Here is a 14649-nt window from a genome sequence, read left to right as displayed (position 1 = left end):
TGTGGCAGGGACCACTTGGCCCCGCCCACTTGGAGACAGGGACCCGCCCCACCCCTTTGGACTGCCTGAGGTTAACTGGCCTCTCACCAGAGTCTGAGGGCAGAGCTGACCACGTAGGTCTGGAAAGACCATCATGAACATGAGCTGGAGTTTGAAATGAAAAATTTCACAGAGCCTGTCATTGAAAGAAGGAGGTCCAGAGTTACAAAATCCCCCATCCGGGCATTCCCCGATGGTTTGGGTCCTTCTTTAGTCACTGGGTCCTCTTCATAGACTCAGTCATTTCTAAGACCTGCAGCTTCAAGCAAGAAGCTGAAAGGTCAGTATGAGAAAGAAAACTCAGACCGTCCACTGACAGTAATTCCTCTTAAGTTGGCTCCTTCTTTCCCTCTCTGCGATTGCTTTGGTCCTTACCACAATCCCACAAGGTGGAGCGGGACCTGGATCCCCATCCCACTTTCTAGCTGGGGGAAAAAAAAAAAAAACTGAGATTCTAAGAGATCAAAGGCATCTTCATGATAGAGCTTGGACTTGAGGTCTAGCCCAGGTCACCTTATGGCACTTGTTAGGTGCCAAGCCATCGTTGTTATTTATCAGATGAAAGCAAAACTGTCTCCCTTCAGCGGAGGAGGAGGCAGAGTTGGGGAGAGAGCTATTCTGTGGACATGCGGGAAGAAGAACTGTGCAAGTATATTTTTAAAGCTTCTTTTATTTCTTTTTTTTAACATTATCCCATGAGATATAGTTTATAAATTCCTTTACAAAAGTGGAAAGTAAATTGATTATGTTCCTGAGGATAATAAGCAGCCTCTCCTCCCTGCCTCTCTCTGTGCCAAGTCCTATTTATTTCCCAAGTACTGTCGCCACCGCATTAACGTAGATTCACAAGTATTCCCTACAGCCTCATCTATAGCAAAGTTAAATAATAAATGATTTTTTTAAAGTAGCACGACAATAATTTTAAAAGAAAGCTTCACAGAATGGTCTCACCCCACTTTTTTTTTTAATCCTGGAGATTGGACCCAGGGGTGCTTTCCCACTGAGCCACATCCTCAGACCTTTTCTGCTTTTTGTTTTGAAGAAGGATCTCACTAAGTTGGTTAGGACCTTGCTAAGTTGCCGGGCGCTAGCCTCAAATTTGCAATCTTCCTACCTCAGCTTCCCAGGTCACTGAGATTACAAGCACGCGTCACTCTTGACTTGTACCCACTTTTTGCAAAACAAAAATGGCATAAAATTTGCAATATGTATGCAGTGAAATACTGTAATGTATGATAGAAAATGAAGATTTTAATATTCACAACTGTCATTTTTTAAAAGCCTAACACAGAATTATTATTATTATTATTATTATTATTATTATTATTAGGCAATGCTAAGGATTGAACCCAGGGCCTTAAGCATGTTAGGCAAGTGCTCCATCACTGAGCTGAATCCCCAGCCCCTTAATGCAGAATTTCTTATAAAGTGCTTGTCAAAAATAAAACTTCCTTTTGGGCATGGTGGCACCCATCTGTAATTCCAGCCATGTAATCCCATTTGGGAGGCTGAAGCAAGAAGAATCTTAGGTTCAAAGGCAGCCTCAGCAACTTTGAGAGGCCCTAAGCAACTCAGCAAGACCCTGTCTCTAAATAAATATAAAAAGGGACTGGGAATGTGGCTCAGTGGGTAAGCACCCCTGGATTCAATCCTGGGCACCAATAAATAAATAAATTTGTGCTAAATAAACTATACCTGTTGAGGGTCCTCAAAATGTCAATTTGGGGAATTGTTAAATGAGTATATGTGAGTCTCACTTAGAAGCTTCTCCTTTTGAGCTAAAAAAATGAAAATGCTTTCCTTACCTTTCTCTGGGTATGATTTGAAGAGTCCATTACAGTGTCTCACTTCCCCAAGCTATGTAATCATCCAGTGAAAAGACATTCACTTAGAATAAATAATTCCATGGCACAGTATGTCGAGCAACTAAAATAATCTTAGACAACTCATATAGACCCCCTTCCCTGCTATAAATAGGCTACAGTGAACACTTATTTAGTGCCAGTTATTGGAAAGGAGTCCCTCCCCACCCGAGGGAGCTGGCCAATACACCCTCCCCTGGTCTGCCTTCCTCCGTTCTCAGATGTGTCCTTGGTCTTGGCAAGTCAGCATCCGGGGGACTGTGCTCTGTCTTCTCCATGGAGAGGTCATGAAATGTCCCACCTTATAAAATTCCACAGTGTCCGGCCCCAGGAAGCGCTGCTTTGACTGGTCCTGCCTTGATTATGGCCCACCCTTAAGCATGCTAGGCAAGTGCCCCATCACTGAGCTGCATCCCCAGCCCCTCAATGCAGAATTTCTTATAACGTGCGTGTTGGAAATCAAACTTCCTTTTGGGCACAGTGGCACCTATCTGTAATCTGTTCCCTTTGTGTCTTCCTCTCTTGGCTCTCACTCAGCTGCTTTGCTCTTTCTCTCCTTGTTGGTTTTGCTGTGTGTCCTTGGTGTCTTATAGCTCAGCACTTACATCTATCAACTCTGCACTCAAATAGTCGGGGTTAGAAGCCTAGCTCTGCAGCTCCCAGGCTAGCTTTGGGTCCAAAGGGTAGTTATCAATATCTGCATGACTCAGTTTTCTCATCTGTAAAATGGGAATACTAGCACTTATATCTTAGGGTTACTTTTTTTTTTTTTTGGTACCAGGGATTAATCACAGGAGCACTTAAACCCTGAGCCCCATCCCCAGTCCTTTTTATATTTTATTTAGAGACAGGGTCTCACTGAGTTGCTTAGTTCCTCACTAAGTTGCTGAGGCTGGCTTTGAACTTGCAATCCTCCTGCCTCAGCCTATCCTAGGGGCTGGGATCCCAAGCATGCACCACTATATTTGCCTAGGAAATTAAATGAAAACCTGAAAATTTAGCATCTTTCTTTGTCTCTGAATGACCACATAATGGAGAGGGCTCTCCACTTCCCAAGGTGACCCTGGTTGTCTTTCTGACAGTAGCACCAGGAACACTATCTCCATCACCAGCAACAGGCCCTGGGGAAGGGAGACGGCACCCTTCCAGTGAAGCTAGCCTGACGTTTAGTGACTATAGCAAGGTAGCTTATCCCAAGACTAGACTACAGTCTGCCAAGCCACTCTTCTTTTAAATGTTTGGTATTCATTTTTCCAGACTGACAGTACCCCTCAAAGCTCTTCTCCTCCCTCACTTCCAGAATTTTCCTTCTTGTTATACCATCCATTAAGTTCACCGGATTTCCCCAGCTCGTTAACTATCTGCCATTCTCCCCAAACTATACATGTTTATAACTCATCCTAAGAAATGAGACAAGCCAGGTTCTGTGGTGCACGCCTATCATCCCAGTGACCTAGGAGGCTGAGAGAGGAGAATCGCCAGTTCAAGGCCAGCCCCAGCAATTTAGTGAGGCCCTAAGCAACTTAGCAAGACCCTGTCTCAAAATAAGAAATAAAAAGGGCTGGGGATGTGTCTCAGTGGTTAAGTGCCCCTGGGTTAAGTCTCCAGTACCCCCACCAAAAAATAAATTAGACAAAATATCCCTCATAATCTTAATCGTCAAAATCCTTTTATTAAAACTTGACATTGTACCTCTAGACTCTCCATATAAACAAACAGCTGTTTATTGTCCCCACTCCCTGGTCTTTCTAAGTGAGAAATTTGCAAAATTAAGATCGTCATCACGTGGAGAAGTCTTATTATCACCAGAAATCGCTTCCAATGCTAATGTCAGACAGGACTGGACCTCACTAGAAATTTGGAGATGCCAATCACTCATTTAAACTCCTTTGAACTTTGAAGTAATATTGGGACGATGATGAGAAACCTGATGAAGCTTTGTTTCTGGATAGAAAGTTCCAAGGGACCCAAAATACACATAGGGTTCTGGAAAGAGATGCTTCCACCTACTGATTTCAACCTTGAAGATTGACTATAGAAAAAGATGGGTTTATAGCACATCATTCATTCAGTGTGTGTTTATTGAGCACCTACTGTGCGTTCTGTGCTGTTTTACTTACCAAGCAAACAGCAGTGAGTGAAACAGAAAAACCCCCATCCTCATGAAGCAAAATAAGTGATGCAGTTTGCTGGAAGGTGCTAAGAACAATAGGGAAAAAATAAGCAAGATAAAGAGAGATGGAAATGAGGAGTAGAGGCCAGAAAAGGTCTTGTTGAGAATGTGGATGTAAGCAAAAAACGTTAGGGAAATCGGGATGGGAATCATGCAGATATCTGGAAGAAGAATACTCTAGATTCAGAGAACAGCAGATGCAAAGGCCCTGAGGTGAGAACATGCCTGGGTGTTCCAGAAACAACAAGAGATCATTGGTTTTGCAATGAATGGAGCACAGATGTGCATGAAAGAGAGAGAAAACTCAAGGTGGTGCCAATCGATGTAAGCTCCGGGCTGTGTCAGAAGCTAGGCTTTCATCTCAGTGGAATGTGGAAACTGGCATGTTTTGAGCAGAGGAATAACAGGATCCGACTCTCATCCTAAACCCATGACTGGCTGGCTGCCATGTTGAGAACCCACCATCCATAATGAAGCTGGAATCACACAGATCAGATGGGACGCTATTCAAATAACCCATAAGAGGGGTTTACAGTGCGATTCAGGGTGGTGACACTGGAGGTGGAAGAAGCCACATTCTGGTAATGTCTAATGTCCTGAAGGTAGAATCATCGAAATGTCCATCCATGCCCTTTGGGAGAAACCAGAGAGAACATGAAGAATGACTCCTGGATTGGGAACTTGAACATCTGGAGAGGCAAGCCCCATTTCCTGAGATGGAGTGGAGGTCAAGGAGAAAGACTAGGAGTTCCATGTTGCAGAAGGCAGGCTTGGGATGTCCGTCAGATGCCCACAAGGAGAAGTCCAGGAAGCCACTGCCACCCAAGTCCGGAGCTTGAGGGAAAAGTTCAGGGCTCAGGAAGAAACGTGAGGACCCTCACTCAGCATAGTCCTGGCACTGAGAGTTTAGGTAACATCGTGGGAGTGCTGTAGATAAAGAGGAGAAGGGGTACAAGGAGAGAACTCCAAGGTGCTCCCACATTTGAAGGTCAGGATGAGGAGGAGCAAGGTAAACAAGACAAACAGCAGCCAGGGAATAGGAGGAAATCAGTTTTCCTGGTAGGCAAGTAAAGAGAGTGTTTAAAAAGAGAAAGGAGTAACAATTCACAATAGCTAAACTGTGGGACCAACCGAGCTGCCCTTCAGCAAATGAATGGATAAGGAAAATACACAATGGAATATTACTCAGCCCTAAAGAAAAATGAAATGATGGCATTTGCCAGTAAATGTATGGACCCGGAGACTGTCATGCTAAGTGAAATAAGCCAATCCCCCAAAACCAAAGGCCAAATGTTCTCTCTGATATTCAGATGCTAACACACAATAAGTGCAGGGGGTGGGGGGGTAGAAGTTCATTGGATTAGACAAAGGGGAATGAAGGGAAGGGAGGGGATGGGAATAGAAAAGTGGAATGAATGGGGGACATCACTTTTCTGTGTTCATATGTGAACACACGACCAGGGAAACTTCACATCATGTACAACCACAAGAATGGGAAGTTAGACTCCATGTACGTATGATATGTCAAAATTCACTCTACCGTCACATATATCTTAAAAGAACAAATTTTTAAAAAGAAGAAGAAGAAGAAAGAAAGAAAGAAAGAAAGAAAGAAAGAAAGAAAGAAAGAAAGAAAGAAAGAAAGAAAGAGTAAAATGCTGCTCATTAGATAACAGAAAGAAATTAGAACTTTGACCATCAGACTCAGGGATGGTCATTGGTGGCCTTGAAAAGAAAATTTCAGCCAAGCAGCAGCCTGATTGGAGGGACTTGAAGCCCCAACAGGAGGAGAGAGAGCCCCTTGCTGCTCCAGCTGTGGTCTTCACACCAGCATCCTCTGGAGCTTGTTAGAAATGCAGAATCCCAGCAGGGTACCATGGTGCACACCTGTGATCCCAACAGCTTGAGAGGCTGAGGCAGGAGGATCACGAGTTCAAAGCCCTAAGCAACTCAGTGAGATCCTGTCTCTAAACAAAATACAAAAATAGGGTGGAAATGTTGTTCAGTGGTCAATGCCCCTGAGTTCAGTCCCTGGTACCCACCCCTGCTCCCCCCAAAGAAAAGAGAGAGAGAAAAGAAATGCAGAATCCTAGGCTCATTCCAGAACCTACTGAGTCAGAAGCTACGTTTTAAGAAGATGCCAGGGAATTCTAACATGTACTAGAATTTAAGAAGCCTCAATAGAGATGCTCCTTTTGTTGTAAAGAGAATAGAACACTCCCTGAAGGGGGGACAAAGGTCAGGAGAGGTTTTGGTGGTGATGGTTTATTTGTTTTTAAATCTGAGGGGAAATTGTAGGGCAGATGTTTGGTAACAGTACTGTCACCAGTAGGATTAAGGAAGGGACACGAGCCAGGCTCTTTAACACCATGGTCCCCACTCGGTGGCCAAGTGGTTCTCAGGCTCCCCATGGTAGAGACAGATCCATGGCTCCTCCCCTCCCCTGGCCCAAGGAGAAGCTTCAGGAGCTGCCTCCTAAGGGCTGAGTCTGGGCTCCGCTGAGAAGTTGTATTTCCCTCCTCTTCCAGGTTTGGAAGGTGGCCGAGCCTTCTTCAATGCAGTCAAAGAAGGGGACACAGTGATATTTGCAAGCGATGACGAGCAGGATCGCATCCTGTGGGTCCAGGCTATGTACCGGGCCACTGGACAGTCCCACAAACCGGTACCCCCGACCCAAGTCCAGAAGCTCAATGCCAAGGGTGGGAACGTGCCTCAGCTGGACGCCCCCATCTCTCAATTCTGTAAGTAAATATGCCATTTCTTAAAAACGTAGCTATGTACAGTAAAGTGAATCTTCCAAAGTTGAACGCAAAAAAGAAAAAAAAAACTAGTTGCTTTTATATTTAGGTTTCAAAAAAAATCATGTTTATGGAAAGCATATAGGTGCATTCAGGGCAAAAGTTGGGAGAAAATATCAGTTGAAAATAAATTTTAAAGTGCAATACTTGACCTTCTCCACCAAGGACTGAGCGAAGCAAAGTCTATTTTGCATGTATTTTTATCTCTTTGTCTTTCTTGGTGAGAGAGTTTGGAATTCACAAACAGGTATTTGTTTGAGTTCGTCTTCAAATAGAATAGATTAGGGATGTCCCTGCTTCATTTCTTCCCATTAAAAGTTATTCAAAAATAGGGTTGATTTGAAATAAACTTAAATCTGCAATTTAGAACCATTTAAAAATAAATGATGACATTTTCACATGCAGTGGGAAGAAGGGAAAAAAAAAACATGGTACCTAAAATCCCATGCTGAGTGAAAATATCAGAGACTCCAAAATGAAACCGTCTCCTTAAACAGCCCCCAGTTCAGGTTCTAGTATCTTCTCCTCTGATCTCTGTAGCGGTTTGCCTTCTTCCCCTTTGCCCTTCCCATTTCCTACCTAGGATGGACCCCAACACTTCTGATACACAGGGGAAGGCAAAAGCCATCATAGGCTTGGAGATATTTATTAAAACAAAACTGGAGACATCAAGCATGCAATGTTGCAAATATTGACCTCCAAGTGGAGACTGTGCCTTACCCTGAATATCAAGTTGACTAGGGACAACTCAGGTCCAAGTCATTTTTCGCAGTGGTCATGGGGACCTCTGACATCAGCCTGGAGCCCACTCACTGACTCAAGTTCACTGAACAATTATCTAGAGAGGAGAAACACTTGTAAGAAAGATGCACCAGGTCCCTGCAAGAGCATCCGCCTCCCAGTGGGTACCAAACCAGGCAGCCAAGGTGATAAATTGATAAATACCAGACAATGATCAATGTCTGATAACCCGAGTCGTTTGTATTGTGGTGACTGGTGGGAAATGAGACATTAGGCAGATAGACAACCAAGGAAATCTTTTCTGAGTCCAGGTCCAAATTCTAGGGTGTTGGCCCCCCAAATACCTGAGGATTGAGAATTGCAGCTAAAGGAAAAGCAGGTGCCAAGAGCCCCCCAAAGCTGGCACATCCCCTTCAGCAGTGCTTTCGGTTTTCCCCTGTTGCTCTTAAGCAAAAGGTGGAAATAGATGGCATAATTTTGCAGCTCTGATGAGTAAATTCCCTTTTTTATGAATTCTACTGCTGTGTCCATTTTTGCTGGACAGAGCTCTGCTCTTACCATAAAATCGAGAGCAGACCTCTTTTTGAATGGCAACCTCGGACCATCTGGTGCTTCCAGGAAGTCCTGTTCAGTACTAGCTGTTTCTTCAAGGAAGATGCCTTTCTATGGTGGAACCAGATAATCCCAACAGCTTTCCACACAGAAGGTCATGAAAGAGTAGGAAAGACGTAGAGGTCGGATCTGGGAGAGATGGGTGGCCCTCCTGCCCCGACCCCCACCAAGCTCCCAATCCCTTGCTGTTTTCTCTCATATCTCCTGGCACCTAGGTTTATGGATAATTCTGAAGAGAGCAGCAGTCATTGGTTGCAATCAAAGCATAACGGATGTTCATTTAATTTTTCTAAACAAAAAGCAGTGCTGCCTGATAGGCTCATTTTTAAGACATTTGGGGAGAATACCTTCCCATACACCTGAAATGGAACCATCCCTGTACAAGAAAAAAAAATTGTAATGATGATCACCATCCAAAGCAACCTCATAAAACATACATCTTGGAATATTTGGAAAATACTGGTTTTATTTCCAAATACTCTCCAATTCTTTGGAGATCATTTCACTTTGAATTCATTATCTCTGTTCTATCATCGGCCCAGTGGAGGAAATTCATCTCTGTTAATACTACATAGTTTGTGGTTAGCCCCACTTTTTTATCACAGGTATAGGGAAGACAAAGGACACTCATAAGTAATATTAAATGACAAGGACCTGGAGGCCGAGCTCAGTGGTAGAGCACAGGCTGAGCCTGGACAAGGCCCTGGGTTCAATTCCCAGCACCTCCCCCCACACACACACACACACAAAATGACTGGTGACAGAAGCGACTGTGGAAGGGTGACTTTTCAGGAAAATACACAGGGGCTCTTGCTTGAGATTTCTGCCTGTAATTAGGATCACTAGCTGTTAGGTATCAAAAAAAGGTGCAATTGGATACACACAGCAAGATCCACGTCACTGCCCTGTTTAAACAAAGGGGGATTTTAGTAAATGGGGCATCCAGCAAAATCCTAAAGATTCCATTTGGGAGGAATAAAGAATATCTATCATCTCTTGAGAGTATATAAAGTACATTGAGAGATGAAGGAGAAGGACACTTAACAATACACATCTGGGATTTATTTATCAGAACTGGGTTGTAGGGTCACCTGCTTCTCATGCAACTCCCTAAACTCTGCTCAGGATTTAAAATTCTCCAAAAGAGCATGAGGTCCTACTGCATGTACCTGTTTCTACAAAAACAAGGCCACCACCAGGTGTGGTGATGCAAACCTATAATCCCAGTGGCCCAGGTGGTTGAGGCAGGAGGATCACAAGTTCAAAAGCCAGCCTCAGCAAAAGCGAGGCACTATGCAACTCAGTGAGACCCTGTCTCTAAATAAAATACAAAATAGGGCTGGGGATGTGGCTCAGTGGTTGAGTGCCCCCCTGAGTTCAATCCCCAGTATCCCCCCAAAAAAATCATACTCAGAATAAGTTATGATTGTTTTTAGTTTTTAATTTTTTTATGCACATCCCAGTTTGCCCAGGTCTGAGGGACTTACTGTGCTAAAAGCAGGGAAGATTTGGGCAAATCACGATGCACTGGTCACCTTAAGTATGCATTGACACTGGGTTTGACAGAGCTCCCCACATATAAAACTTGATATGTTTGATAGCTATGTTTTGAACTTAACAAATAAAAGCAGCTGTGAAGTAATTGTGAACTAACCTGATGGTTTCTAAGTCATGGGAACAGAAGCCAAACTTGCTGGAACTCTAGGTGAAATTTTATTTAATACCTGAACTAGCAAACAGGGCATCCAGCAAAATCCTAAAGATTCAATTTGGGAGGGATAAATAATACCCATCATCTCTTGAAAGTATACAAGGAACATTGAGAGATGAAGGAGAAAATCAGATAACATACAGATTTGGGATTTATCAGAACCGGGTTGTAGGGTCACCTGCAACTCAAGTGACTTTCTTTTATTTAGAGATAGGGTCTCACTGAGTTGCTTGGCACCTCACTTTTGCTGAGGCTGGCTTTGAACTTGAGATCCTCCTGCCTTAGCCTCCTGGGCTGCTGGGATTACAAGCTTGTGCCATTGCACATAGTCTAAGTAGCAAATTTTGATTCTTCATTTACATTGGTTGACTTGTATTTAAAAAAAAAAAAATCAAGTATTGCATTTTAAAAATGTTTCCTTGACTTCCAGAAGGTAAGGGTCATTTTTAAATACTTACACATATCTCATTAAATCCTGTTTTTGAATATTTTTTCAGAGGACTTGCCATTCTTGCTAGTGAATGATTTTTTAACACCTTTCAATAACTTTGAAATTGCTTTATTAGTTTTTACTCTGCAAAAGGGGAGCTATATAGAAATGTTTTGAGGGCTAGAAAGAAAAGAAAACACTCCAATCTCATCATGAACTAACTGTTCACCAGAGACACTTGTGAATGGGACATTTTCTAGATTGGGAAACTTGGGGGTACTTGGGAATTTTGGGGGTCTCTCTAAATTCAGTTTAATGGCTTTCTTGGTGCAGTTTGTGTATCTTACAATTTCAAAATGAAAGACACATCTACGAAAGAGTGGAGTGGAGTGTTGATATGGAATTATTTAAAAAAAATAGATCCTGCTATTCATTCGTTTGTGTGGGACTCTACAAAGATTCTGGGAGGGTTCCATCAACCTTTAACACTTTTTTGTTCTTTTACAGTTTTTTTGTGTCTGTTGTTGATTTAATTTTTTTTCCTTTTTAGTTAAAATTCTAAAAAAAATAATAATAAGTTGGTACCTAGTTACCCAACTTTTTTAAAATAAATACTTGCAATTCTCTAGTTTTTAAGGCCAATGGGGCTCCCATGGAGAATGTCCAGATCAAAAATGGAGCCAAGCCACCATTCCTTATGCCAGGTGGCCGCTCACGAAGACACCCATTGTGTGTTGGTGAAAAACAGAACCCCAGTTCTCATTTGGAGAAGGGTGGGCAGGAGGGGGTACTTTCAGCTTGGACATTGGGTCAATGATTATTTGATGTATGACTCACCCTGAGTTATTGTAATATCATTTTTCTCCACTAATAACTGTTAACAACATCCGTGATGCCCCAAAGATGGATGTTTCTATGAATAGTTCATTTTTTTTTTTGGTCAATCCTTGAACAGTCTTCTACGATTAGTGGGGCTTGGGGTTACTGTTGGTTTGGGGGAGGTTGATTTCGTTTTTCTTTTTCTTTTTTTTTTTTTTTTTTTTTTTTTTTTTTTGTTCTGTTGAAGTTTTCTTGTTTGATCTTTGCTCGAACCCAAGAACGTTAGCTGCTAGGTTAGAACTCCTGTCTGCTTTCCTGAGCCTGTTGCTAGTCTTTATGTTATTCTGGTTTGTTCCTTCTTACCCTGCTAACTTCTAGCTGGACAAAAGGGTAAGTGGTCGTCTGTAGCTAGCACAGCTCAGATAATCCGACTCGATTATCTGACGCCTGCAATGTGCTTCTCCCCCTCTCCTCTCCGGTCTTCCTCATGTCTAGACCTCCTAGTCAACTTTTCATGTTATTTTCCTGACCTTAGGTTTGAAATGTAAGCTTCCATACTGAAACTCGGATGCATGTCACGTGTGCATAATTGCCTTCTCTCCTTGGCTTGCATATTGGCATCAAGTGATCCTCTGGGTAAAGCCAACCATGAGCATCTCCTAATTCTTTGTCATTCCAAGATAATTAATTGACAGCCCAGTGGAACGGCACCTAAGGCCTTTGCTTCATGGAATTCCCAGCTACCTGACTGCTTTTAATGCCTGAAAACAGATCATTTGGCACTCGGAGAATGCGTTCTTGTTGTTGTTGTTCCTTGTCTAATTCCAAAGATGAGAATGGTCAGTGCACCCAGGGTGTGGTGACTATGGAAACCTTGACCATGGAAAGGTAGGGTAGGAGACCCGAAGACCTTAACGGAGCAAAACTTTTTTTTTAAATGCAAAATACGATGAACAAAGTAAACTTAAAAATGCAAAATGCAACCGGTCGAGTACATTTTTAAGATGTTCAATTTTCCAAATGCACAATGCAATTCATCAAGTCGATTTTAAATTTTTAAAATGCAAAATAGAATTCATAAAGGAAACACATCATTGGAACACAAAAGAATTCCTTCAACCTGACTAAAGGTTTGATTTTTGAAAGGAGAACTATACTAAGTGGGACGGCCACACATAAAAATAGCAAATTAAGGACTCCGTGGAGTCCAAGCACCTTAGTCACGAATGCTTTGGATTTTCAATCTCACAGTGCCAGAGAGAGTTTTTGACCTCTGGTCTCAAATGTCATCCTGCTCCTCCCCCAAGAACAATGACAACAATAACTTTTTCAAGGTCATTTGTATGTGTGTTAATATTTCTAAAACTACATTTGTAAGAGAAAAAGAAAGATACCTGAAAACTTTAGAAAAATCTTTCTCTTCACTCTTTAAAAAGAGAGCATATAATTCCTTTATACGTGTAGGAAAAAGCTACTCATCAAAAACATGTTTACTGAAGATATGATATTAGAAGGAACTAGAAAAATCGGTCAAGAGAGCAGGCAAATATGTATTTGAGTATTCTGAATGCTGATTTAGATGAAGTAGGTCATATCATTCCTCCTGACCATTCGATAATATTCCTTTGTTCTAATTCTTTGGGTTACTTTAATTTGCTTTTTCTCCCTTTTTTTTCTTTCTTTTTTTTTCTTTTCTTTTGCATAAATCTACCCCTGGCTAGCAGACAGAGTTTTTTCACCACGCCAAGCGGATACTTAATTTCACTTTACTTTCTTTTGAATGTCTGATGAGGCATTTTTTAAAAGCTTACCATAGAATGTGAACTTAGTGGGAATTTAGGATTTTTGCTATATTTTTTTTCGAGAATGAAAGGATGGATGAATAGATGACTGAATGAATTCTGTTTTGAGAGAATTTGCGCAATGCATTGCTATCCTCATAGATTTTCCAGTTTGCCTTCATTCCTTTCTTTAATTTATCTTATGAGATTTTTTTTGTTATATCTTCTTGTATTGTCAACTTGCAGTTGCTATGTTGCAGAAAAGAAAATATCAAAGAATGAATTCAATATTAACTTAATTTGCATGGCCCCAAACCACACTGTAAATCACATTTCTTCTCAGTGTTTAAAATAAATGACGTTTTAAAAGGATAGACTCCTACAATCAGGTCCAAAATTTTTCCAACATCGGGATATGATCTAAGTAGACCATATGAAATGAAGGTTTGTTTCTTTGTTAACTACTGCAGAACCATTTAATGTGCTATCCATGAATCCGTTGAGCATTTTCATGTCATAGAGTGATTTACAGTATGATTCGTTACTAATTAGTGAAGCAAAAAAATTTACTTTCATTCATGTTGTAAACGGTCTGAAGATGATGATTTGCTAATGTAAGAATTACAATTAGGGAAATTACTTGAAAAAGTTAAGAATTATGCAGGAAAAAAAAGACAAATCTCTAATTTATTTGTTTTGAGATCACTGACAAAAATCCCTGATATGATTTTTACTCAAAGAGACTGTCTAATAATGAATTCTAAAAATGAGCACTAAAAGAAACATCACATGTTTATCCCTTTGGGTGTATTACCATGGTAGTTTTAAATCTGAGATTCCTGCAAAATGCAATACGGCCCTTGAGAGCTTCGGAAGACGCCATCCTCTCTCAGCCATTCTGTGTTAGCTTGGTTTTGTCAGAGAGTCTGCAAAAGAATGAAGTTATTTCTCAATTAAGCGGTCCACCCCGTGTACCTCACTCGGGGCAGCGGGCTTGGAAGGGCCAGTCTTCTGCTTGCTGTGCAGAGCTCAGGCAGAGCACAACATCCCCTGATGACTTGACTCTGCCAAGGAAAACTCTTCTAGAAAAATCTGTAAACAGCCAACTGCCATCAATCATTGTCATTTCTTTATTCCATGTCTTCTGATGAAGCTGACTACTGTCATTGTTCGTTATTGTCCAAACCATACATTCACTCTTGTACTGTCAAGCGGATATGACAAGCACACATTTTCCATATAAGAAAAGAGATACAAAGTCACCATTTAATTTGCAGTTTGGGTTCACAGATGACTTTAGAGTTACATTAGCTCTTCTCTTGCCTCTAGCATCTATCAGGAGTAGCAATAGCCCTAACCGTGCTCTAAATTGTGATGATAAAACAGCTACCTCTAGCTAACTATGGAAGGGATTCGTGAGACAACAGAGTCTCTTTCAGACAGTTTGCTAACAGTACAGTTCTAATAATTTTCAATTGTAGAATTGCTTGTTCACCAGCCCATGAAATTTTCCAAAATGTGATATTACCAAATAAAAAGGGAGACTTGACCTTTTGTTTTTAAGCTGTCAGAATAATAGAGAAGTCTCAATAAAATAAAAATCTGAAAGCTCTATTATTCCTGCAAGAAAAGTACATGCATTTGATAGGCATTATTGCAACTCTACTTAAATATATATATGTA

The 14649-nt window shown here is 41.4% G+C and overlaps 1 protein-coding gene across 1 annotated transcript in view; it reads left to right on the top strand.

Annotated features, from left to right (window-relative positions):
- Nucleotides 1–14649, top strand: part of Cadps (calcium dependent secretion activator) — a 468098-nt gene that overhangs the window by 301948 nt on the left and 151501 nt on the right. Inside the window, 1 exon segment of the mRNA XM_048801213.1 lies at nucleotides 6603–6815. Within this exon segment, the coding sequence (XP_048657170.1) occupies nucleotides 6603–6815 (213 nt within the window).

This window comes from Marmota marmota, unplaced genomic scaffold, assembly GCF_001458135.2.
Source record: "Marmota marmota marmota unplaced genomic scaffold, marMar, whole genome shotgun sequence".
In the NCBI taxonomy this organism is placed as follows: Eukaryota; Metazoa; Chordata; class Mammalia; order Rodentia; family Sciuridae; genus Marmota; species Marmota marmota.
This window is presented reverse-complemented; position numbering and strand designations above follow the sequence as displayed.